This window comes from Crinia signifera, chromosome 7, assembly GCF_055691185.1.
Source record: "Crinia signifera chromosome 7, ASM5569118v1, whole genome shotgun sequence".
Taxonomy (NCBI): Eukaryota; Metazoa; Chordata; class Amphibia; order Anura; family Myobatrachidae; genus Crinia; species Crinia signifera.
Window position 1 is genome coordinate 128,905,627 of NC_139223.1, and position 24,152 is coordinate 128,929,778.

General features: G+C 42.8%; 1 protein-coding gene across 3 annotated transcripts in view; it reads left to right on the plus strand.

The window, feature by feature from the left end:
- TMEM198 (transmembrane protein 198) overlaps positions 1-24,152 on the plus strand; it is a 48,226-nt gene that overhangs the window by 16,941 nt on the left and 7,133 nt on the right. For all 3 annotated transcript variants that reach the window (XM_083153799.1, XM_083153800.1, XM_083153801.1), the window contains exon 4: positions 22,568-22,764. In XM_083153799.1, the coding sequence (XP_083009925.1) occupies positions 22,568-22,764 (197 nt within the window). The remainder of the gene's footprint in view (positions 1-22,567; positions 22,765-24,152) is intronic.

Sequence of the window (24,152 nt, forward strand, 5' to 3'; positions counted from 1 at the left end):
GACGTGGATAGTAGGGCATGAAAAGGTCGGAGGACGCGTACCGCCGCCCCTCGCGGGCTCGCTGCGCTCGCCACGCTTCGGGTTGGCGTGGATCGTGGGGTGGCGTTAAAAATTTGGGGGGACATTTAAGGGTTAATGGGCTCTGTGGCCCATTTAACATTGATTCCTATGGCCAAATCGGGTTGATTGAGCCATTTAACACTAAAATCGGGTCCATCGCGACTTTTAACATTGTTCCCTATGGGAAATCGTGAGCATCGCGTCGCGGGCATCGCGGGTGCGTTTATGTGCGGCCGCGACGCGACCGACACGATTTTTATGTTTTACATTGATTTCAATGGCAAATCGCGGGCATCGCGTCGGTCGCGTCGCGGCCATACATTAATGTACCCGCGATGCCCGCGACGGGCGCCGCACTAAGTAAAGAGTACCAATATTTTAATTGGCCAACAATTCCAGTGGTAATATACATTTATGGAGAACATAATAGAATAAACACACAAATACAGTGCAAGATATTTTAATCACAATATTTCTATTTCTTTGCACCTAAATATGTGTTTGTCTATACTTCGCTGGCTTTCAGCAATTTTAGAGAATACTAATAAAAGTTAAATTTTAATATTGAAATTTGTCGGTGGACACTCTCTACGGGATCTACTACACAATATATCAGCCGAATGAGGGCCCCGAATTGGGAATCCTTTTTTCTTTTCTTTTTGTACCAGTAACAATTATCCCTGGGAGCACCTCCATAATAGAATAGTGAGTAAAATTTTGAAAATCTGGAAAAAACTGTTCTTAAATAAGATAATAAAAGTCTGTGCTGGAAACAACCTTCACCTCCTCGACTAGCAAAAGTTATTAAAAAAACCCACTTCAACTACACCATGGAAACAGAGTATATCCCTTATTCTTACTCGACTACATCCCCACTAGTACGCTGGTCATATTGGTGTGACTATGTCACCGACGGGGAGGGTTCACACCATTTCCCTAAAGCCTCCCATAGTGACCCTCGTCAATTTAGCCTTAATGAGTGAACTCCAATTCCCTTCAACTCTGCCAACTCTCCCCCGCCATACTTAACGTTCCACATGCATTTCATATCCTGACACTCTATTAATATTATAAACTAGGCCTATGTGTAATTATACATTGTTACCATTTACGCCTATAGGTCCCATATTGTACAATATGTGCTCGACATAATTATTCTGTTTGGACATTTGTTTCTTTTTTTTTCCTTGTACCTTGCAGCAGTCTAACTGCCCCATATGTACCCCCTTCCCTGCCTCCCCTTTCTTCTTTCTGTAACTACCCCCCCCCCCTAAAAGTTATTGAACTGTTTTCAATAAAAATATTGATGTTAAAACCCCGTCTTTATAGACTGCTGTTCTCCGCACAGCCAGTACTGATGTAAAAAATTAAATCTTTTGTTTAGGTTCTGTACTCACGCCCCTTTGTTTTGGTATGCCCTTAACCCAGCCCATTATGATAATGTTGTTTATATATATTGTGTCAATAGCCCAAATTGAGAGAGTGTGTACGGTGGTACAACCTTTTACTTGCGACTGTTTGGACGGTAGTACATCGGACGTCACAAGTAAAATTGTACAGGTGTGTACGCGCATATCGGCTGTTGTTTGTGGATGGTTCGACGTGTCGATGGTCGGTCCAACGGTCGCAAGAAAACAGGGATTGTTTAGATGTGAACCCAGCTTAAGGGCCTTATTCTAGTTCACTCTTTCTGACAAAATCCTTCCTAGATGGACAAAACCATGGGCCTTATTCTAGTTTACTCTTAGATTAAAATTCCTTCTGAAATGGAAAAAAACATGTGCACTGCAGGGGGGCAGATGTAAAATATGCAGAGAGAATTAGATTTGGGTGAGTTATTTTGTTTCTGTGCAGGGTAAATACTGACTGCTTTATTTTTACACTGCAATATAGATCTCAGGCCCTTATTCTGGTTCATTTGCAAAGGCAAACTCCTACTCAACTGAACAAAACCATGTGCACTGCAGGGGGCAGATGTAACATGTGCAGAGAGAGTTTGATTTGGGAGAGTTATTTTTTTTCTGTGCAGGGAAAATACTGGCTGCATTATTTTTACACTGCAATATAGATCTCACTTTGAAGTAAAACCCCACCCAAATCTAATTCTCTCTTCACAAGTTACATCTGCCCGCCCCCGCAGATGTCGACGTGGTCAAAAGGTCGACATAAGTTTACAATTTTTGTTGGGTGTCTATGCTTGAGCTCAGTGCCTCGCTGCACTCGGTACACTATTATAATCTCCCTCCACGCCGTAGTGGATGGTAGGGTATGAAATACCGCCTGTTGGCACATGTCCACGCAAAATTTTGTTAACAAATGCATGTCGACCTTTTTCATGTCGACCATTTCTACGTTGACCTTTTGACCATGTCGACATTTTGGCTGTTGACCTATTGACTGTAGTCCTTTGGACCCTGTCGACACTGTGACCCTGTCGACATTTTCACTGTCGACATTTTCACTGTCGACCAATAGTGGTCGACCTTATGACTGTCGACCTATCATTAGTCCGGATACCATACTTTACAGGATAAGAACAGAACTGAAGATTTTTTACGCCAAGTATTAAATATTTAGCCATCTGAAAACTTGGAAGCACGTCCCATAGGAAGACTAACTTCCCATGATCATGGCAGCTGGGACTATAGCAGCCGAAGCCATATAAAAATAAGAACCACTTGTATTGTTTTACTTTTTTAATAATTATTATTATTATTATTATTATTATTATTATAATTATTATTGAGAATGCACTTAAAAATAAAGAAAAAAATATTGTAGTTGTAAATGTGATGTTTAATTAGTAAGAGACATACAATAAACTGTGTGCAATTAATTTCTGTCAAACTTCTGGAGGTTCCGGAATACATGATCTGGATATTCTATTTTAAGCCCCTTTTACACCAAAATTCCAGATCCGACTCAGCATTTGGAACAAGGATCAAAGCCAGGTGGAATCCGGGATTTACCCTGTTTACACTGCAGTGCCTACCCGCAGTGTAGACAGAGGTGGCGCTTGGAGATGACATCATCTGATTTGTTTGGAAATAAAAGAGGTTTTAATTATTCTTATTATCATATTTTATTTATTTATTAACAGGTTTCTCATATAGCACACCTTACAGTTGGAAACAACAATGATAAAAGAAAAAAAAAACTGGTTAGTTACAGACAGTCATAAAAGTAGAAAGGCCCTGCTTGCAAGCTTACAATCTATAGGGAAATAGGCATTGGTACACCAGGATACAGTGCCAGATCAAGCCTTCGGGGGGCCCGGGGTACTTTAGCCAGGGGGGCCCCCTTGCACTTGTCATTACTGACCGCACACTGCATGGGAGTATATTACACTGTCAAAACACAGAGTAAAGGCAGTATAAACTTGGTCAATGGGTAACTGCATATATATATATATATATATATATATATATACATACATATATACATACTGTACCATATGAAAAGCCTATGTTTGTCCCTCTGCACCTTACTCTGTAGGAGACCTCACAGTCCTAGTGCTGCCTTTGATTAAAAACCCTCCCATGACTAAGCTGCTGCTGCTGTTCTCCATGGGCATGTAATGAGCTCCACCAATTAGAGCTCAGCACAAACCTCTCAGCCTCTGCCCTCTGGTTTAAAGTGTCATGGGACCTAGTCAACTCCCAGTAATGCACTGCACACTTGTGCAATCAGTGTGCCTTGGCTCCCGATGCTCAGCACCATTAATCATTGTCACATTGGCAGATAGGTGAAGCTGCAGCACTACCCCACTCCCATGCACAAAACCTTTTTTTTTTTTTAAATACATGCCAACCACAGGGGGGCCCAGGGGCACTGACCCCTTGTGCCTCCATTATAATCCGGCCCTGCCAGGATATATGTTATCTACTGCATAATGGTCTACCAGATTGCAGAGGTTCTTGGCTGTATGATCAGTGTTGGCCTGGGGTCAGGAGGATGGGAAAGTGAAGAAAAATATTGAGGAAATGTTTCCACTGTACAGTGAGGATGTAATTGGATAGGAACATTTATAAAGGTTGTGTGGGTGGTTCTGGAATTTAATAAGCTTGCCTGAAGAGGTGAGTTTTCAGGAAACACTTGAAGGTTTGGAGACTAGAGGAGACTCTTATTGTGTGTGGGAGGGCATTCCACAGATTGGGTGCAGCCTGAAGAAAGACCTACAATCCTAAATGAGAGCAAATAATGAGTGTGGATTAGAGATGTAGAGCGAAGATGTCAGGTTAGGAGATATTTCGAGATAAGTGAAGAGATGTACTTTGGTGTAGTTTGGGTAGGAACAGACAGAGTGGAATATGCAGACGATGAACATCTAGCAAGGAAGATTAGCCTTGCAGCTGCATTCAGAATTTATTTTAGTGGTGAGGGACTCTTAATGACCGTAAGACCAATAAGAAGACTATTGCAATAATCAATGGGGGAGAGAATGAGGGTATGGATTATAGATTCTGCAGTGTCTTGTGTAAAGTATGGTCATACTTTGGATATGTTCTTTAAATGCATGTAACATGATTTTGAGGCAGATTGAATGTGGGGAACAAAGGACAGGTCAGATACCAGGTTGACACCTAGGCAGCGAGCTTGAGGGGTAAGATTAATTGTTGAGTTCCCAAGAGTGATAGCAATATCAGGTTGGTACCTGTAATGGGTCGGAGGGAATATCATCAATTTTGTTTTGTAAATGTTAAGTTTGAGGTGGCGAGATGACTTTCAAGAGGCAGAGCGTGGCACGGAACAATACAGATGGTGACAAATCATGGAAGGATAGGAAGATTTGAGTTTGATCCACATACAGATGATATTAAAATCCAAAAGAGCTCATAAGTTTGCCAAGAGATATGGTGGAGACTGAAAAAAAGCAGAGGTTCTTAAGGTGCCCACACACTACAAAGATCTGCGATCTTAAGATGTGCGCATAAATTATCCATCCTGGACAAAAGATTTCAGGCAAGCGCACATCTTTACCAAAGATCTCTTTTAAGATCCCATGTGCGTTCCTATGGATCTTTTATTAAATCTTCTGATCTTTCATGCAGCATGTTAGCGAAAGATCCAGGGGAGCGCGGGTCCAATCAATATCGGCCGATTTGCGACTGATTATCGGTAAAAACGTCCGATTTCACTGTCAATCAGTCGGAAATTGGCCAGTCTGCAAAAAAATTGTTCTAGTGCACCTTTAGCACTGACCAGATCATTGACTACTTGAGGCAGTGCTGTCTCTGTGGAGTGCAGGGAATACAAGCCTGATTAAGGTCCAGTAAGTTGTGTGAGTTAAAAAAGTGTATGTGAAGTGACCATAGGCAAGTCTCTTAGGTAGCTTTGAGGAGCATGGAGGCTAAGAGGTAGGACGGTAGGGTACTTATAGGTTAGTTGGGCGCCCACTAAGCTATTTGCTTAGTTTTCCGCGTCCCCATTTACTGGATGGCGGCAGCGCACACAGCAAATGATGGCTTTAATATCCCTGTAGCTGAACTCAGCTTCTCCTCCTTACAGTGCTTTACAGGGCATTACGGTGTCTGTCATAATGTATCACAGGCATTACGGTGTCTGGCATAATGTCAGGGCCGGTGCAAGGCACCGGAGCGCCCCAGGCGAGTCGGGGTGGGGGCACCCTGGTGCCGGGAGGGGGGGGGGAGCGGTGGTGGTGGGGTACCTGTGCAAAAAACTTGCGGTGCCGGCGTCCCTGCAGTGCTGGAGCGGGTAGGGGTGTCCGTGCCGCGGGGGTACCTGCGGCGCTGTCATTGTGTATAAAGCTGGCGGCGGCCGGCGGGGTCCCTGCAGTGAATAGAAAATAATGAGCGCTTCCCGCGCCGCCGCGCGCATAGCGCTAGTTATTTTCTATTCACTGCAGGAACCCCGCCTGCCGCCGCCAGCTTTATACAAAATGACAGCGCCGCAGGTACCCCCGCGGCACAGACATCCCTGCCCGCTCCAGCACTGCAGGGACACTCTGTATACATATCTTTGACAGAGGTCCTCAAACAGAGCGGCACAGGTGTTACTATTGGTGTATTTCAAGAAACGGTGGGAATCCTTTTTGTCTGCAGACAGCTGATATTGCCCTGATCGCTACCCTACAGTGTAGATAGGCACAAATAGATCATAGTTGTACAGTAGTTGCTATTGCTGTCTATGGACGGATATTGGAGTTGACTAAGAATTTTGGCACTGGCAGTAATCTGCATTTATATGATTGTTACTGCTTTTTTGACATTTGCATTCTATGGGAAATTTACTAAGATGAAAGTTCTATTTCAGATAGAATGTTGCTATGGGCAACCAATCAGATACTATCTTGTATCTTCTAGAAGGTGCTAAATAAATAAGTAGATTCTGATTGGTTGCCCATAGCAACATCCCATATGAAATAGATCTCTAATTTTAGTAAATTTCCCCCAATGTCTTTTTAATAGTAAAGACAAGCTCTGCAAAATGGAAGGTCTAAATTGGAGTCCACAGTAAATGCAGCATTCTATATCTATATACAGTATATTTTTGTGTGTGTATATATATATATATATATATATATATATATATATATACATATAGTAACAGACATGGTGTGGCACTCCAAAGCTTGAAGTAAAACGTTTCAATGCCTCTGCGGCATTGTCATCAGCCTGATGACAATGGGGGTTATTCAGGTTGATTCACAAGGCTGCGAATTCGCAGCCTTGCAAGTCCACCAAACCCCGCCCGGCGAACGACCTGGTCAACTTTGGTCAAGTGCAGAAATGGTTAAATTTCACACAGGTGTCCTCATTTTTAATCATAAACTCCCCTACATATGCCCCAACATCATTAAGGACACCTGTGAGGGTTTGAGAGATGGAGATTGTGCAGGGTGGTGTGGAGCTGGCTGTTTGTGACTTTGATCATTTGGAGGAGCTGCACAGGAGGAGGGAGGAAGCTGCGCGCCAGATCCAGGTACCCCGAGTACTGCCTGCTTCACATAGGTATTGTGCTAGGCTGTACCTGGACTCCCTCTCGGATCAACAGGTTGTGGGGATGTTTAGGCTGAACCGCAATAACTTGAACTTATATGAGCAGGTGAGGGATGATTTGGACCCTTACAGGGGTGCCAACTATGCAATGTCTTGGCCACAGGATCCACTCAGTCTGTGACCTCATGGTCGTTGGGGGTCTCAGAAGCCACTTTCTACTTTCAAAAAGTTGTGTCACACATATATCAGATTCCCACGTTATGAGTCCGAGTGTCAGGACCTTAAGGTGGCTCTCTATCGGCTTTCAGCATTCCCAAACCTTCTGAGAGCCGATTGAATCCACATTGGGCTTCGGGCACCGCACGTGAGGGGACACGTCTACGTCAATCGGCGTGGGCGGCACTCTCTGAATGTGCAGGCGGTATGTGATGCTAACCTAAAAATACTCAGTGTGGTTGCAGGCTACCCAGGAAACTGCCATGATGCCTATATTCTGCGGCACTCAGCCCTCTGGGACCAATTCCAGGACCACCAAATGCCGGGTCCGGGCTGGCTGGCCCAGGCCTTGATGTGGCCATGCTGCCTGGCACTTGGTGTTTGGACACAGGAGAGCACACACCTTCAGGAGCCAGCAAGGTCATATACTGGACCGGATCTTCACTCCTGTGATTCACAAGGGGATATTCTACTCAGTTATATAGTTCACTCCCTAACATTGTTTAGGTATAATGCACCTTAAAAAACTAATTTAGGAGACTAGATTACAATCTTTCCACTAATGGTACCTACAAAACCAGAAGAAAATTTAACTGAGGTAGCCTTCAAGTATTAATTACAGGTAATTGCCCACCACCACCAACCTTAATTGGATCGGGAATATACTAAAGTATTAATTACAGCAAAAGGCTTGAGCCTATAATCGGACCAGTGTTACAGAAATCTGATAAAAAGTTTTTTTGATAAAAGATCCTTAAAGATCTATTATAAAACTATTCACCCCTGATGAAGTCTCACATAGAGACGAAACACGTAACCATTGGTAACCATTGTGATCCATAATCTAAAGAATACACCTTTGTTACAAAATCCTATTTCAAGAAAAAGTTTGATTTATTTGTTTTAAATAAATTTTTTATATGAAAACGTATTATGCTTATTATGGTACTATAAAACAAAGGAAAGACAGGAAGCATCCTGAGAATTGCACAGGGCAGTACATAACACTATTGGTTTGGATTTTGTTTTTTTGATCTCTCTAGTAGGGGATCTAGTGTTACTAAGCGACCAACTCAGCTTAGCGCAAATTCTAGAGATATTGTACAGTATATATATATATATATATATATATATATATATATATATAAAATAAAAAGTCCACAGGGCTGCACTCCTGAGCTCATAAGTATACTTTGCTCCGGTGCCCTTCCTGGAAAACCCACCTGGGTCCCCAATGATAAGTTTTGTGTGCGGAGGCACCCGGAGGCAATAAAGAGGCAGAACTGCAGCAAATTTACAATAGTTTTCGATGTTTAAAATCACATCGTCATCAGGATAATGAAAACAGGTTGCCTGAAAATGCCACAATAAAGGCATTGTAACGTTGCCTACCCAACCTGTGTACCATCAGCTACATGTGAGTGCCGCACCTCCCCATAAGTATATATATATATATATATATATATATATATATATATATATATATATATATATATATATATATAGCGTTGATTTAGGATCGGAAATGGAATTACAATTCCAACTAGATAAAGGATTGTGATAATTGCATTAGGTGATTTGATTGGTGCTACAGGCAGAACAATTGTTAGGGTTTAAAGGAATGAGGATTTGCTATGCGATTTCGGCTTTAGCTCTGCTTGATTATTTGGATACATTTAACTGAACAATGCACTATATCAGTGGTTCCCAAACTTAAATCACGGCGCCCTAGAGTTTTATAATTATTTTCATGGCACCCCTAAGCCAAAGAGTTCTACTGAGAAATTTTGAAAATAGTATTAAATTAAGTAAATTGGGTTTGTATATAGTCAAATAATGTGATGCAAGATTCATTTCTGTTTGTCCACATATTTTATGACTTGCAGCTACAGTACAAGCACAATACTTGCCTGTTAGACTGACAATAAATAATTTCAATTGGTCCTAGATCCCCAATACAAGGCACCCCTGCAAGTGCTCTGTGGCATGCTCAGTGTGAACCTGCTTTCATCTGTGAAGATCACAGGGTGCCAGTGGCAAATTTGCCAACCTTGATGTTCTCTAGCAAATTCCAAACGTCCTGCACGGTGTTGGGCTGTAAGCACAACCCCCACCTGTGAATGTCGGGCCCTCATACCACCCTCATGGAGTTTCTGACCGTTTGAGTAGACACATGCACATTTGTGGCCTGCTGGAGGTCATTTTGCAGGGGTCTGGTATTGCTCCTTCTGTTCCTCCTTGCACAAAGGCGGAGGTAGCGGTCCTGCTGCTGGGTTGTTGCCCTCCTATGGCCTCCTCCATGTCTCCTGATGTACTGGCCTGTCTCCTGGTAGTGCCTCCATGCTCTGGACACTATGCTGACAGACACAGCAAACCTTTTTGCCACAGCTAGCATTGTTGTGTCATCCTGAATGAACTGCACTGCCTGAGCCACTTGTGTGGGTTGTAGACTCCGTATCATGCTACCACTAGAGTGAAAGCATCGCCAGCTTTCAAAAGGGACCAAAACATCAGCCAGAAAGCATAGGAGCTGAGAAGTGGTCTGTGGTCACCACCTGCAGAACACCTCCTTTATTGGGGGGGTCTTGCTAATTTCCTATAATTTCCACCTGTTGTCTATTCCATTTGCACAACAGTATTTGACTTGGAGTTACAATGTGTTGTTTAAGTGTTCCCTTTATTTTTTTGAGCAGTATATATATATATATATATATATAGGTCAAAAAGGTGCAGCACTCCACGGCAGTAAAGCAGTAAAAAAGCTTTAATTTCCAAACAACGTTTCAATATCAATTCGATATTATCATCAGGTTTAAACAACATGTGAAAAACACTCGCCTTAAATATCCAGTGAACAGTGGTTGGTGGGGCGGGAAGCGTGCGTTGCGTCCCTGCTCAGATCCTAATACTGGACCTGCGTCAGGAGACGCTACACACTAGAGATGTGTCGTTCGCGAACGATCCGGTTCTTTTGAACGGATCCATCAAAAGAACGAGCGAGCCGCCGATCCCAAAATGGTGATCCGGATCGGTTTCGCTTAGCATTACATACAATACAATGCACATTGCATTGCTTGAGCTCAGCACTGCCCCCTTTGGCAGCTGAGATATTTTCTTCTAATTGGCTGCTTGTGCTGCTGCTGTGTCACATGCAGATCTAGATTCTTCTGAATCTGGAAGCCCTGAGGGAGGTCTGGTGACTACACACCAACAGCAGACTAAGCAGAGCAGAGGCATTGGCACTGGCAGGCATTTCAAGATTGCTTCACCTGAGTTCACCAGTAGTATCACAGAAAGGTGTGTAGTAGAAGTATGAACACACAGACACACAGACATAAATTAGGCAGTGCACATGTGTTTTTTTTTTTTTACTAGATCTCTGTTTGCTGGGCTGTGTAGTACATTTAACTTTAATTTGGAGGGGGAGGGGGCCTTCTTTTAACTTTCATTTGGGGGGGGGGGGAGGGGGGGCTCGGCAATGAGCAAATTTAGTCTCCCTTGGCAACGAGCAAATTAATACCCCTTTTACACCGCTGCAAAACCCCGGGTCTTCAGCGGGTCAGACCCCTGTCAGCGGCAGTGTAAATGGGACACGCCGTGTCCCTTTATACGGGACTTCTACCCAGGTCCTGGGAACTGGATTGTTCGTCAGACAAGCGTTGGTCAGACAGTCACTAGGTCGACATGCAGAAAGGTCGACATGGGAAAAGGTTGACATGGGAAAAGGTAGACATGGACGTTAGGATGACATGAGGAAGGTCATAAGGTCGACATGGGGTTTTCGCTGTTTTTTGACCCGAATGTCAACACAGTTGACATGGACACAGTTGGAAGTGAGAATCGGACCCTCGCATCGCTCGCAATGCTTTGGGCACAGTGTCTCACTTCGCTCGCCACACTATTATAATCTCACTCCATGCCCTAGTGGAAGGTAGGGCATGAAATACCGCCTGTCGGCACATGTCGGCTCAAAAAACAGTGAAAATCCCCATGTCGACCTTATGACCTGTCGACCTTCCTCATGTTGACCTATAACCATGTCGATCTTGTTCCACGTCGACCTTTCAGCATGTCGATCTAGTGTTGTTGACCTAATGTCGACCTAGATCAGTCGACCAAACGACTATCTATGTTAAGTGCACCACCTAGGTCAGGGTTAGAGAACCTTTGGCTCCAGCTGTTGTTGGACTACACATCCCAGCATTCCCTGCAACAGTGTTATCATGGCCAAATAGCAAATTGTAGCAGGGCATGCTGGGATGTGTAGTCCAACAACAGCTGGAGGGCCAAAGGTTCCCCATCTCTGACCTACGACTTTGCTCTGTTTCTGGACTTCCCTCTTAACGAATGATTGCTATTACCTGTTCTAAACAGGTAAATGGGCAAGAAAGGTGTTTCCACACAGGTAATAACAATCAAACATTAAGAGGGAAGTCCAGAAACAGAGCATTGTGTCCCTCCTGGAAAGGGTCATGTTGGGAGGTATGGTACACTAACTCAAACCATAAATAACTGTCTTTTTTACACAAACTGATCCGTAGAGCCGCCCAAAGGATCTAGATCTTTTCAGTGACCGACCCGGGTCGAGCCGGGTCCGCGAAAAGATCCGTTTTGCCCATCTCTACTACACACACCCAGCGCACACACCGGATTAATCAATGACATTATACAATGTAATGGTAACACAAAGATACATTGGTAAATCAACAATCATGTGATCATATACAAAATAGATAAAAATTACGTGAAATAAATATACATAATATATAAAGATATAAAAATTAGCAAGGACCAGAAGGGAGGAAACATAAGATAATATAATAATATATCATATAATCATGGACATTTATCAATTGAGCAGCACCGCGATGCCAGACTGCTCATTGAGCCCAAAAGGGGTCACAGTGCCAAGTCTGGCAATCCATCGGGCTTCACATTTAAGTAACATCAGTTTGCGATTGCCACCTCGAATCAGGGGCGGTATGTGGTCTATCATTCTATATCGGATGGATGTCAGTCCATGTCTGGCATTCAAGAAGTGCCGAGCCACCGGCTGATCGCTCGAGCCGGTTGCCAAGGCACTCTTTATGGCAGACCTATGGGCTGACATCCGATCCTTAAAGGGACCCTCCGTCTTCCCTATATATGATAATCCGCACGGGCAGATTATTTGATAGACAGTATAGCATGTGTTACAAGAGAGAGTATGGCCGATGGATAAACTTTTACCCGTACGTGGGTGATTAAATGTGGCACCAGGTAATAAAAATTTGCAAGCTGTACATGTACAGCGTATGCATCCAAGTTTACGTCTGACAGGTATATTACAACTGGGAGCTGCATCTGATTTTACCAGAATATTGCGCAAGTTCCGGGAGCGTTTAAAGCTGGGTAGTAGTTTGGTCTGACCAAGTCCCAAATCATGGTCAGTCTGTAGTAATGTCCAATTTTTCTTGGCAATTTTAGTGATCATCGGACTGGTCTGTGTGTATGTGGTAACCCATGGTAACACCTCAGTGGGTTTAGACTCAGCAATGTTTTGAGATAGCAGCTCGTTACGATTTAATGCCATCACTCTATTTTTGGTCTCCAATAATTCGAATAAGGGGTAACCACGCACCACAAACCGTCCAATCATCTCATCCAATTGTGTCTCGACCAAATCTGGCTCAGACACAATCCGTTTAATTCTTAACATTTGGGAAAAGGGAAGACTTCTAATAGTGGCCCTCGGGTGGCAACTAGAGTATTCAAGCAGACTGTTTCTATCTGTCTCTTTTTTGTATAAATTGGTGCTAATGACACCCTCCTTAAGAGTAATCATAACATCGAGGAAGCTGATATGATGTTTATCGAAAGTAAATGTAAATTTAATGGGGTCAGGGCCAGTATTATGTAGCATTAAAAAATCACCAAGAACTTGTGGGGGACCCCTCCAGAATATAAGTACATCATCGATATATCGATTATAATAAACGATGTTTTCAGCAATGATGGGATTATCGAAGAAAAGACTCTGTTCGTATTCAAACATAAATATATTTGCGTATGAGGGGGCTACCGCCGCCCCCATCGCAACTCCGATTAGTTGCAAAAAGAATTCATTATTATACATAAAGTAATTTTTAGATAGTATCATGCGCATTAATTCAATAATCAGTGGGATGTTAGGGCCCACATAGACCTCACTTCTCTCAAGGAAATGCCGCAAAGCTGCTAATCCTAGCTCGTGTGGAATCGATGTATATAGTGCCGATACATCGATGGAAAAAAGAGTAATTTCACCATCGATTATCGGAAGTGCAGCAAGATTTCTCAGTAATGAATTAGTATCTAGTAAATAGCGGGGGTGACTATGTATAGAGACCTGAAACAGACTGTCAAGATAGACAGACACATGTTGCATCAAGGAGCCCCTGGCAGCCACAATGGGTCTACCAGGGGGATCCTTGATGCACTTGTGCACCTTGGGCAAACAATAAAATAAAGGTACAATCGGGAAATCAGGGATCAAAGCTTTCATAAGCATATCAGAAATCATGTCAGCATTAACAGCATTTTGGAGTAACTCACGCAATTCTCTGGTAAACCGTGGCGACGGGTCACCCGGTAGCTTGAGGTAGGTGGACTTATCATCTAGATGTAGCATAACTTGAGAGTGGTATTTGTCCATATCTTGAATAACTAATGCACCCCCTTTATCAGCACCTCGAAAAACAAGGGAGCTGTTGGATGCAAGATTTTTCAAAATGTCCCGATCAACTTTATTCAGATTATTAAAGGGGAATTGTTCCGATCTGGACGCCGCCTGAACCTCCTGGTTCAGGACACGATTGAAAGTACGAATAGAGGCATTAAATGACTGGGGGTCGAATGTAGAGCGGGGCAAGAGTCTTTTCAATTGTGGAGGTAATACCTCAGGGGTCTCCAATTTAGGTTTAAGTGTCTTAACTTTATTGAAATGTTCCTTGCGTCTTTTGGGCTCAATGAGCAGTCTGGCATCGCGGTGCTGCTCAATTGATAAATGTCCATGATTATATGATATATTATTATATTATCTTATGTTTCCTCCCTTCTGGTCCTTGCTAATTTTTATATCTTTATATATTATGTATATTTATTTCACGTAATTTTTATCTATTTTGTATATGATCACATGATTGTTGATTTACCAATGTATCTTTGTGTTACCATTACATTGTATAATGTCATTGATTAATCCGGTGTGTGCGCTGGGTGTGTGTAGCGTCTCCTGACGCAGGTCCAGTATTAGGATCTGAGCAGGGACGCAACGCATCCAACAGCTCCCTTGTTTTTCGAGGTGCTGATAAAGGGGGTGCATTAGTTATTCAAGATATGGACAAATACCACTCTCAAGTTATGCTACATCTAGATGATAAGTCCACCTACCTCAAGCTACCGGGTGACCCGTCGCCACGGTTTACCAGAGAATTGCGTGAGTTACTCCAAAATGCTGTTAATGCTGACATGATTTCTGATATGCTTATGAAAGCTTTGATCCCTGATTTCCCGATTGTACCTTTATTTTATTGTTTGCCCAAGGTGCACAAGTGCATCAAGGATCCCCCTGGTAGACCCATTGTGGCTGCCAGGGGCTCCTTGATGCAACATGTGTCTGTCTATCTTGACAGTCTGTTTCAGGTCTCTATACATAGTCACCCCCGCTATTTACTAGATACTAATTCATTACTGAGAAATCTTGCTGCACTTCCGATAATCGATGGTGAAATTACTCTTTTTTCCATCGATGTATCGGCACTATATACATCGATTCCACACGAGCTAGGATTAGCAGCTTTGCGGCATTTCCTTGAGAGAAGTGAGGTCTATGTGGGCCCTAACATCCCACTGATTATTGAATTAATGCGCATGATACTATCTAAAAATTACTTTATGTATAATAATGAATTATTTTTGCAACTAATCGGAGTTGCGATGGGGGCGGCGGTAGCCCCCTCATACGCAAATATATTTATGTTTGAATACGAACAGAGTCTTTTCTTCGATAATTCTATCATTGCTGAAAACATCGTTTATTATAATCGATATATCGATGATGTACTTATATTCTGGAGGGGTCCCCCACAAGTTCTTGGTGATTTTTTAATGCTACATAATACTGGCCCTGACCCCATTAAATTTACATTTACTTTCGATAAACATCATATCAGCTTCCTCGATGTTATGATTACTCTTAAGGAGGGTGTCATTAGCACCAATTTATACAAAAAAGAGACAGATAGAAACAGTCTGCTTGAATACTCTAGTTGCCACCCGAGGGCCACTATTAGAAGTCTTCCCTTTTCCCAAATGTTAAGAATTAAACGGATTGTGTCTGAGCCAGATTTGGTCGAGACACAATTGGATGAGATGATTGGACGGTTTGTGGTGCGTGGTTACCCCTTATTCGAATTATTGGAGACCAAAAATAGAGTGATGGCATTAAATCGTAACGAGCTGCTATCTCAAAACATTGCTGAGTCTAAACCCACTGAGGTGTTACCATGGGTTACCACATACACACAGACCAGTCCGATGATCACTAAAATTGCCAAGAAAAATTGGACATTACTACAGACTGACCATGATTTGGGACTTGGTCAGACCAAACTACTACCCAGCTTTAAACGCTCCCGGAACTTGCGCAATATTCTGGTAAAATCAGATGCAGCTCCCAGTTGTAATATACCTGTCAGACGTAAACTTGGATGCATACGCTGTACATGTACAGCTTGCAAATTTTTATTACCTGGTGCCACATTTAATCACCCACGTACGGGTAAAAGTTTATCCATCGGCCATACTCTCTCTTGTAACACATGCTATACTGTCTATCAAATAATCTGCCCGTGCGGATTATCATATATAGGGAAGACGGAGGGTCCCTTTAAGGATCGGATGTCAGCCCATAGGTCTGCCATAAAGAGTGCCTTGGCAACCGGCTCGAGCGATCAGCCGGTGGCTCGGCACTTCTTGAATGCCAGACATGGACTGACATCCATCCGATATAGAATGATAGACCACATACCGCCCCTGATTCGAGGTGGCAATCGCAAACTGATGTTACTTAAATGTGAAGCCCGATGGATTGCCAGACTTGGCACTGTGACCCCTTTTGGGCTCAATGAGCAGTCTGGCATCGCGGTGCTGCTCAATTGATAAATGTCCATGATTATATGATATATTATTATATTATCTTATGTTTCCTCCCTTCTGGTCCTTGCTAATTTTTATATCTTTATATATTATGTATATTTATTTCACGTAATTTTTATCTATTTTGTATATGATCACATGATTGTTGATTTACCAATGTATCTTTGTGTTACCATTACATTGTATAATGTCATTGATTAATCCGGTGTGTGCGCTGGGTGTGTGTAGCGTCTCCTGACGCAGGTCCAGTATTAGGATCTGAGCAGGGACGCAACGCACGCTTCCCGCCCCACCAACCACTGTTCACTGGATATTTAAGGCGAGTGTTTTTCACATGTTGTTTAAACCTGATGATAATATCGAATTGATATTGAAACGTTGTTTGGAAATTAAAGCTTTTTTACTGCTTTACTGCCGTGGAGTGCTGCACCTTTTTGACCTATCTACATTCCCTGCTGTGCGGGCACCCAGGCTGAAACGTATACGGAGGTTGTGCCTGGCATCTTGGCGTCTATATATATATATATATATATATATATATATATATATATATACATATTCCTCTGTCAGTTTGAGTTGGCTGTCTAGTGTTTTTTGGCTAATATTGGCAGGTCTGTATTAAGCAGACAGACAGAAAATGGAATTCCCCACAGGGTTGTCACCTCAACGCCGGGTTTTGTTTCAGAGCGAACTGAACCCCGGTGTGGAGGGTGTGGCCTGAATGAATATATATATATATATATATATATATATATATATATATATACAAAATAAAATATAACTTAACATGTTGTGATACAGTATATGCTTTATATTTGTATTACCACCCTATGTAATAAATTTTATCACGACGTATTAAAAGTTATATTTTATTTTGTATGTATATTTTTCTAAGAGTGCCCCAGAGAAAGAGTCTTCTTTTCTTCTGTGCTTTTATGAAGTCTGGATTAAGCTTTAGGGTGGCCCAGGACACTTAAAACACCCTACTCCTCCAGCCCTCCACATCTTGTCAGCACAGTCCCCCACTTGCAGCAGCGTGCTATGGGTAGTGTGTGTGTGTATATGTACCGTATATACTCGAGTATAAGTCGACCCGAATATAAGCCGAGGCACCTAATTTTACAACAAAAAACTGGGAAAATGTATTGACTCAAGCGGGACCCTCACTCGAGTATAAGCCGAAGGGGGGCTTTTTCAGCATAAAAAATGTTCTGAAAAAGTAGGCTTATACTCAAGAATATATGGTATGTATGTATGTATGTATATATGTGTGCATGTATGTATGTATGTTTGGGGGGGGGGGGGTGTTGTATATTAGATTGTGCATATTAACTTTTAACCAATGTTGTATTTTAGATTTAGGGGGTATTCAATCTGTGCCGATATTTCCTGACAGAAGAAATATTGCCACTAATCAATTCAATGCTGCCATTAATGAGAGCATTGAAGGCTGTCAGATCCGATTTTCGTAAAGGCGAATCCGTTTTGTTGGAAATGGCCACGGTTTGTTGAATTCACGGCCATTTTCTGACAATCTGCATCCGTTTCCGACAGTTTACGGATTTCCGACAGTTGGAACATTAAATTACCACTGTCGAGATAGTGTCAGATCAGATGAAACCGTCCGGGATTCCGACTAGTATTACTAGAGTACTGTTTGCTTTTTCCCCCCCGCGTCGGGAGTTGCTCCTCATGTGTTTTAGATGTGGTCACCCAATAATAATTGTGCTTAGTGGCAGCCTAACTCCTAAATCTGCCCTTGACCATAGCGAGCCTTTGGGACCAGGCTTGAGAAAAATGACTGTAGCGGTCATGTTGGCTTTAAGCATAAAATTGAAGCTAAAAATAATATTGTTGCGTGAGAGGGAGAAAAGATCTGTGATGCCTGCTAGACCTGACCCTCATTACATATTATCTTGGATTTCCGTTCTCTTTATAAAGTACCCTCCTTGCAGCTCTTTGTCTTTCTATAATGCTGGAACTCCACAGTGACTTGTTATCCTCTCATAAAGTAATGTATGGGAGCCATTATCCCATACATCAGCTACTCTTCCTTCCTGTGGAACGTCTAGACCCAATCATTGTACATGGTAAATGTCTACTGAACTCTATGAGAACCACTCAGAAATGGCTCTGCGGGGCCCTTTTCATGTAAGAAACTAATCTCTTTAATCTCTGCTGTGATAAAATGGCTTTTCAGCCAGTTACAATTAGAGAGACAGTGATAACTCAATTATATAACGTTCGGTGTGCTATTATCAGTTCCTCACTTGTGATCTTATCAGCCTCCTTGCAATCCCTATAACAGAGCACTATGGATCGATGTGCCCCTTATTCTGCAAACAGCAAATCACAGTGAGAAAAAACAGCATCTCATGCTATAAGAATAATAAAGTAGGGACTGCGAAAATGAATAAAGTCTGCTAGAGTCTTTAATGTATCACAGATTATCCATATCTCACATAAGCAATTATTTGGACAGGAACACCTCCCTACTCCATGTGACAATCTATACAGATGTGACAGCGAGAGATCCTGTACGGGACTAGTACTGTACAAAGAAATCTATCTTCTACAACTTTATTTACAGGTTCTTATATAGCACAGCATATTCCATTGCGCTTTACGATTGGAATATACAGTGATAAGACTGGGTAATTACAGACAGACATAGAGGTTGGAGGGCCCTGCTCGTAAGCTTACAATCTATCTTTGTTATTGAATCCATCATTTCAGGTTTTATACTCACTGAGCCTGATTTAGTGTCACTGAAATGTTGGCTTTAAAAAAGGATTATTTTGTTTTGCCTTTTCTGCTGCCTGATGTTATATTTCAAGTTTCCCTAAAGCAGTGTTTCCCAAACTCATTGGAATCACCGCCCCCTAAAAAGTATCAGCATTTGTCTCACAGCATCCCTAGGCCAAAAGTTTATTGCTAAATTCTGTGGAACCTCCCCCAGCGAATGGTTTAATTAACCCCAATGTGCGGCTGCACCTAGTTTAGGAACCACTGCCCTAAAGGTTTTCTATATTTAAAGAAGAGGTATTTCTCTTTTATCCATAGGGGACCCTGGAATCTCTGAATACAATTGGGTATTGATGGGTGATTAGAAGAGCCGGCACTGTAAATTTGAATGTGTGTGACTGGATCGTCTCTCTCTATGCCCCTCCATAAAGGCAGGGGAGAAAGAACACTTCAAGTGCACTGATTCTCCTCCGCAGCGACACCTGCTATCTGCGGCTGTCCCACCCACCTCACCTCCTTTTAAATGAAGATGGAGAGGGGGACATTGTGATTAGTAGGCAAGATACTAGAATCAAATCCATTGGGTGCAGATCTGTAAAACCTGTTGTGTTATAGGCATATAAACACTATAACTATGTCAATACTTGCCCTGCCATTGCCTAATGTGTATTAAATCTTTAGCAGCATTACAGTGGGTGACTTTGAACCCCCTCTTCCTTTCAGAACAATATTTTTATCGTACCTCTCAACTGTCCCTATTTCCACAGGACAGTCACGATTTTTGTTGACTGTCAGCAGGGGGGTGTGGGGCAGTTGGGAGTCCCCCTGTCACAGCATTGAAAGGACAGAGGGACAGGGGGCATGGCCAGAAGCTTTCAGAGCACTGGCCATGCCACCCATCGTCAAAACAGGGGTATGCCTCAGAGCGCTCAGCAAGATTGCTCAGCACACAGCGATGTGTCAGCGCGATATGCTGAGTAATCTGTCAGGGCCAGTGTTCTCCAGTGAGAATGCTGGCTTTTATGTTTTGACAGCTGGGCTGTTCATTGGACAGTAATGATTTTGAGGATCACCATATTAGGTCTCTCGCATTGTGCACTGGAGACTAGAGTTCGGTTCCCCTAAAGAGAGAGAGAGGGATTCTGTTGTGGTTATCCCTTCCATGGTTGAGAACGTATGCCACTATTTTCCAGCCATTCCCATTGGATTTGGAAAGAATATGTCACCTGGGGTGAGTACGTTCAGCTTCCTGCCGCTCGGTTTCTTGCTGCTGACTTCTCCGCTTCTTCATTCGCTTCTTCAGTCTAGTTTGAAGCGGGACTATGTTTGCATCCCCTTAGGGTAGATGCTCGCGTGGTTGTTTTTATGTAAAGCTTTTCCTTGACATCTTAATTTGGTATGCAGTCTTGAAATCAGTCTGCTGACTTTACATACCTGTTGTGTAAGACAGCCTTGCTGTTTACTCTGGCTTGTGCCATGAGTGTGTCTGAGTTGTAAGCTCTGTCGTGTTTTTATCCTTGTCTCGAATTGGGATTGTTGGGTCTACAGCAAGTTGGTCGACAAGCGTTAGGTCGACATGGTTCTAGGTCGACATTGGTCAAGGTCGACAGGTCAATAGGTCGACACAATCAGTAGGTCAACAGGGTCTAGGTCGACAGTCAAAAGGTAGACATTGGGTTTTTTCACTGTATTTTGACCTGAATGTCGACACAGTCAACATGGACACAGTTTCCAATGCACCGCATCCCCTTGCACCACTCGCTTTGCTCGTAATGCTTCGGCACGGTGCCTCGCTGCACTCGGCACACTATTTGTTCTCCCACCATGCCTAGTGGATGGTAGGGCATTAAATACCGCCTGTCGGCTCAAAAAAACAGTGAAAAACCCCATGTCGACCTTTTGACTGTCGATCTAATGCTTGTGTCGAACGAATGACCTGTTGACCCAAACCCATGTCGCCCTAGACTAATGTCGACCTTGACCCATGTCGACCTAGAACCATGTTGATTTAACCGCATGTCGATCTAACGGTGTCGACCCAATGCTGTAGACGCAATGACAGTTTCCAATGCACAGCATCCTCTTGCTTTGCACGCATCGCTTCGGGCATGGTGGCTCGCTGCGCTCGGCATACTATTTGTTCTCCCACCATGCCCTAGGTAGGGCATGAAATACCGCCTTTCGGCACATGTCAGCTCAAAAAACAGTGAAAAACCCCATGTCGACCTTTTGACTGCCGATCTAGACTCTGTCGATCTAATGCTTGTGTCGAACTAATGACCTGTTGACCCAAACCCATGTCGACCTTGACCCATGTGGACCTAGAACCATGTCGGTTTAAATACCGCCTTATTGAAACACCGCCTTTCCGCACATGTCAGCTCAAAAACTGTGAAAACCCCATGTCGACTTTTTGATATGTGTGTTTCTGATGTTCATATTTTCCAGATGTCTCTTTTTGCAAATAACTTTCCGCTCTCCTCCACCAGTGTTCGTTTTCCATCTCTACTCGGGCACAGTTTCTTAACTGGTCTGTGGAGGGGCAGTGAGGGGGAGTAGCCAGTCACATACATTAAGGTTTAAAGTTCCGGCTCCCCTAATCACCCATCTATACCCCATTGTAGTCAGAGACTCCAGCATCCCCTATGGATTCAGCAAAAGGGCTTTATTGCTTAGTACCAAAATCCTGCTATTTTACCCCAATGACCACAGACACTTTAACATGTTTGATGCAGGAGCCCACATCACTGAGCCAATAACAAATGTAAAATTGGGGGCCCAGCCATATAGTAAATCCTCCCATGGATTGATGCTCGGCCTCGGAGTACTATGCATTCTCATAGAAAGTCTGGTTTGTCTTAACTGCAGTTGTGCTGAAGTGCTTATGGCAAGAACTGCGACCATTGCATGCAGCTTGTTGGCCCGTGCCCCCTTTGATAATTGTAAAAGCGGTAATGCTGCCATTGGAGAAACATTCTTTGATTTCATACTGTACTCTTTGCCGCTCAGTTCTTAATCTTTGTATCTATTAAAATAGAAATTAAATTACATAAAATTCACAAAGGAGAATAGGATTTGGAGATGCTGATTGACATAAGTAGACTTAATATACACCCCCCCCCCCCCCCCCACTATATGGTACAGGCTTTTGCCTACATGTATGAGTTACCATTTATATCATGATATGTTCTGTCTTTCTGTGGAGGCAATCTTTACAAATCACATAAGCACTGATGGTAAATTGTATATTTATGTCATTTAACCCACACTAATGTTCAAGTAACAAGTCTGTCTGTCATTACCCAGTTTGTTGTATCACTGTCTACCATTGTAAAGCGCAACGGAATCTGCTGCGCTATATAAGAAACTGTAAATAAATAAATAATAAGCAACCCTTAAATTCTCAACAGTTATCATCAGTCGACAGCAGCGCCGGGTCCAGTTAATGAAAATAAAGCAGAGAGAAGAGCGAAAGGAGAAAAAGAAGAGGAAGAAGAGACCTCATCATCATCCTCACCCACAACATAAAACACCTCACCCGCCCGAGCCTCCCTTCCGCAGGAAGCCCACACCAATCCGGCGATTTGACGGCGATGTCATTTCCCCAGTAAGTGATCAAAATGTGGGATGAGGGCGTGCTCACAGCTCAGTGATGTCACCGGTTCCAAGCGCTTTTATTGGCTACAATCTATTGATTCAACTCATAAAATATCTTTCTCAACTATATACAGTGTAGATGATGGATGTACTTTAATTGTAAAATATTATACAAGGTTATCTATACTTAATTTAGCAGAGAAGTGCCCCTAAACCTAGTTTATAGTGTGTGCATTTAGTCATCATTGAAAATACAGGTGTTACATTCCATTCTGTGGTTCAGCTATTTAATAACATTTACAAGCGCTGAGGTTTATTGAATATAGAAGCCATTGTTGGTCATCCTTTTTGATTTAGAATTGATTTGATTTAGAATCTTCTAACATCATAAGCAATGTTTTATACTTATAATAACCCATCAGCCATAACATTAAATCTACATTTAATGTTGTGTAGATTCCCCTAAGTGTGGCCAAAACAGCTGACCTTCCAAAGTCTTGTGGAGTCCACACCTCGACAGTAGTTCTGTGGTACCTGGCACCGAAGACATTAATAGCAGATCCTTTATATTCTGTTTGTTGTGAGGGCCTTCATGGCTCAGACTCGTTTTTCCAGAACATCCCACAGATGCATGATTAGGCTGAGACCTGGGGAATTTGGGGAATACCTTGCTGTCCACAACATGTCCAGAACAGGCCACCTTCTTCCATTGCTCCATAATCACGTGTCCGTTGTAGCCACTTTTAGAGGTTAGCACAAATATTCTGATTGGTCTATGGCTATGCAGCAAGCTGTGATGCACTGTGTGTTCTGACACCTATGATAGCCAGCATTCAGCAACTGTAGGATAGGACCAGGTGGGCGAGCCTTTGCGGCGCACGGGAATCAGTTAGCCTTAATGGGTGTTCATGACCCTGTCATCAGTTCTTTGGATGTGCTTCCTAAGACCACTTTTGGGAGGTACTAAGCACTGCATACTAGGAACACCCTACAAGACCTTCACATTTGGAGATGCTTGGGGAATTTACTAAGATTGAATGGGTACGAATGCATATTAAATGGGAGTAATTTACTAAGATGAGAGTTCTATTTCACATGGGATGTTACTATGGGCAATCAATCAGAATCTACTTACTTATTTAGTAGCTTCTAGAAGATAATAGCTAGTATGTGATTGGTTGCCCATAGCAACAGCCCATCTCAAATAGACCTCCCACCTAAGTAAATTTTCCCCATTTAATATATTTTTTTGCAAAATTTCTCAATAAGAAACTTTTGGCCTAGGGCTGCCGTGAAAACTTTTATTAAAATAAACTTGGGAACCACTGGTGTACGCTCAATATCCCCCAGCCTATATAATGCATGCCCATTGTAGAATCATGCTAGCAGCAGGGGGTG